The sequence below is a fragment of the Centrocercus urophasianus genome, unplaced genomic scaffold (assembly GCF_019232065.1).
Source record: "Centrocercus urophasianus isolate 14NV4802_14NV808 unplaced genomic scaffold, USGS_Curo_1.0 seq_31, whole genome shotgun sequence".
Lineage (NCBI taxonomy): Eukaryota > Metazoa > Chordata > Aves > Galliformes > Phasianidae > Centrocercus > Centrocercus urophasianus.
Window position 1 is genome coordinate 454,254 of NW_024884878.1, and position 2,515 is coordinate 456,768.

General features: G+C 48.9%; 1 protein-coding gene across 2 annotated transcripts in view; it reads right to left on the reverse strand.

The window, feature by feature from the left end:
• The window catches only part of LOC122166015 (protein fem-1 homolog C-like), a 40,461-nt gene extending 38,551 nt beyond the window's left edge, over positions 1 to 1,910 (reverse strand). For both annotated transcript variants that reach the window (XM_042829474.1, XM_042829475.1), the window contains exons 1-2: positions 1,826 to 1,910; positions 912 to 1,648 (exon numbers count right to left, since the gene is read on the reverse strand). In XM_042829474.1, the coding sequence (XP_042685408.1) occupies positions 912 to 1,455 (544 nt within the window). In that variant the 5' untranslated portion in view covers positions 1,456 to 1,648; positions 1,826 to 1,910. The remainder of the gene's footprint in view (positions 1 to 911; positions 1,649 to 1,825) is intronic.
• Between the last annotated feature and the right edge of the window lie 605 nt (positions 1,911 to 2,515).

Here is a 2,515-nt window from a genome sequence, read left to right on the forward strand (position 1 = left end):
GACTTTTGAATTTAGTAAAAATAAATATATATATATATATATAAATACACACACACAGAAAAAAATACATAAAATAAACCACTGAAACACAATAAACACACAAACCTGGGTCAGTGAGATAAAAATTAACTGCAACCTGGAATACTTGACATGCTTTTTTAGGCTAATATCACAACCACATAAAATTCTGATGTATAGCAAAACATAGCAGTGGTTCAGCCAAGCAGGCTATGCAATTCCTACTGAAGCCAAAATGTCAGATTTTCACTTTGAGTCTGCAACAGCAGGACTGCCAGTGGTGTGAATTGTGAGGGGCATAACTTTGCTTCTATTTCATAGATATCCTAATGTTATTGCTCAGTCACCTGAAACAACTTTTCTTTTTTTAAATCCTAATGTACACTTTTGTTTACTAACATTTAAAAAAATAAAGTCCCAAAAAGATGCAAAAATTTGAAGGGAGAGGAGGGGGAAGAGTAAAGTTCTCATTTCTTTACAGAGTAGGAAAGATTCTTTTCTCTTTTCTTACATCTTTCTCTATTCCAGTTTTAGTGGCACAAGTCAATTTTAAGTACAGCTTTTTTTTTTTAAGAAACAGCGTTAAAAAACTAGAAATACATGCTTACACACTCGAGTACTTGAGTCTATTAACCAACAGTCGTTCTCAGCAGAAGTTTGTGCGCTTTCTGCATGTGCATAGGAGTCAGTTCATATGTCATTTTAAGAATGTGAGGCTTAATATTAATCAGTCTAGAAATAAATTGTCTTGTCAGTGTTAACAGTGTACACTGAAGAAACAGTAACGACATAGCTGAGTACAGTTCATCTCTTCCTCATCTACATGAGACTATTTTTGGATTCTCACAGTCTCCTAAAGGTGTAATTCTATCTAGGAACATAAAACAACTTACCTTTAACACTTTTTCTGTTAACATCAGCTCCTTTTTCAAGTAAATACTGAGCAATTTCTTTGTGGCCTTTATAACAGGAAATCATCAAGCACGTGTGCCCATGGCGGTTTGATACTTCCAGGTCTGCTTTGTGCTCCACAAGGTACTTTACTATCTCCAGGTGGCCATCGAAACAGGCAGCTCTGAGGGGCGTTGAATTTGTCAGGGTTGTGTTGTTGACAGAAGCACCACGATCCAACAGGGACTGAACCACGTTCAAGTGGCCGGCAGCGGACGCTGCCCAGAGCGGTGGAGCTCCCTCAATGGTCTCACCGTCAAAACTCACCGAACCGCCAACTTCTATGGATGCAGAGCAATGGTCCAACAAGTACTCCACCATGTCAAGGTGACCATAACGGGCAGCCACCAGAAGTGGTGTGGCACCATCGGTTTTTTCTGACATCAGTAAGGCCACCTCTTCTTTTGTTTTGCTTGCCAGTAACTTGGAAAGGAGCCGCAGCTTGCCTTCACGAGCTGCATTGAACACCGCTGTCTTTAGATCCATCTAGCCTGCACCTCTCCAGCTGCGGGCAGATGCACGCCTGCTTCTTTTCTTTCAGTCACGAGCACGAACCTCCCGGCAGCACAACCGCTCAACAGCAAGCCCCCAAATTTCTCTCGGGTCGGTTTCACCTAGACGGGACAACATGGAGTCCGTGAGCGAGGTCCAGACCAATCACCGCCTCTCCTTGACAGATCTGCAAGAAAAACAATCCAGAATGCTTCCACCCTTCCCGCAGACACCCAGCACGACCCATCCAGCGGCCTCTCGCGGACCCTCCCGGCGCCGTGCAGCGCCGCCCCAGGACGGCGGCCGGACCGAGCCCTGCCCGCGGCAGCGCAACCGCCACCGCCCTGCCCGGACCAAGGGTTACCTTCCCGCGGGGCCGCCGCTTTCAAGCGGACGCTCCCGCCGCCCGCCGCCCCCGATCCAGCGTCTCCATGACAGACCGCGGCCCGCCGCAGACGCTCAGCCGCGGCCGCACACCAGGACGCAGCGTAGCCTAGCAGGCAGAACCGCCGCCAATGAAGAACCCGCGCGGGCGCCCGGCAGCCACTGGGGGCGGACGGAGGGAGGGACTGCGCAGCCGCGGGAGAGAGGCAAGGCGGGGGGCTGAGGGCGGAAGGGGTGGGTCTCCGCGTGGCGCGGGACGCAGTGAGAGCTGTGGGGCGCAGCCTGGAGGTGGCGGCTGTTAGTGTGGGTTGTGGGGTCAAGGAAAAGGCAGAAGCGTGTAAATGGGAGCTATAAAGGGGTAGGGAAGCTTTGGGAGGTACGCGGATGGAACTGAGGAGTGATTGAAGGCTTACAAGTTTTAATCAGCGGTGTGTGGGGGGAATGTGAAGAGGGAAGTGCGTGCTGAGCGTCGAAAATAATATCCTGGTAGGAAGGTGCCGTTAGCATGGAATCGTTTGTGGAGTTCTGGAAGCGCTCTCACGGTCGTTTACAATGGGATTGGGCTGTGTATATAACACAGTGTTACATAATATATATAATATATAACATATACACACAGTGTATATAAGTAGCGCGCTGGGGGGAAGGGAGCAGGTCTGCCCTTTAGGGA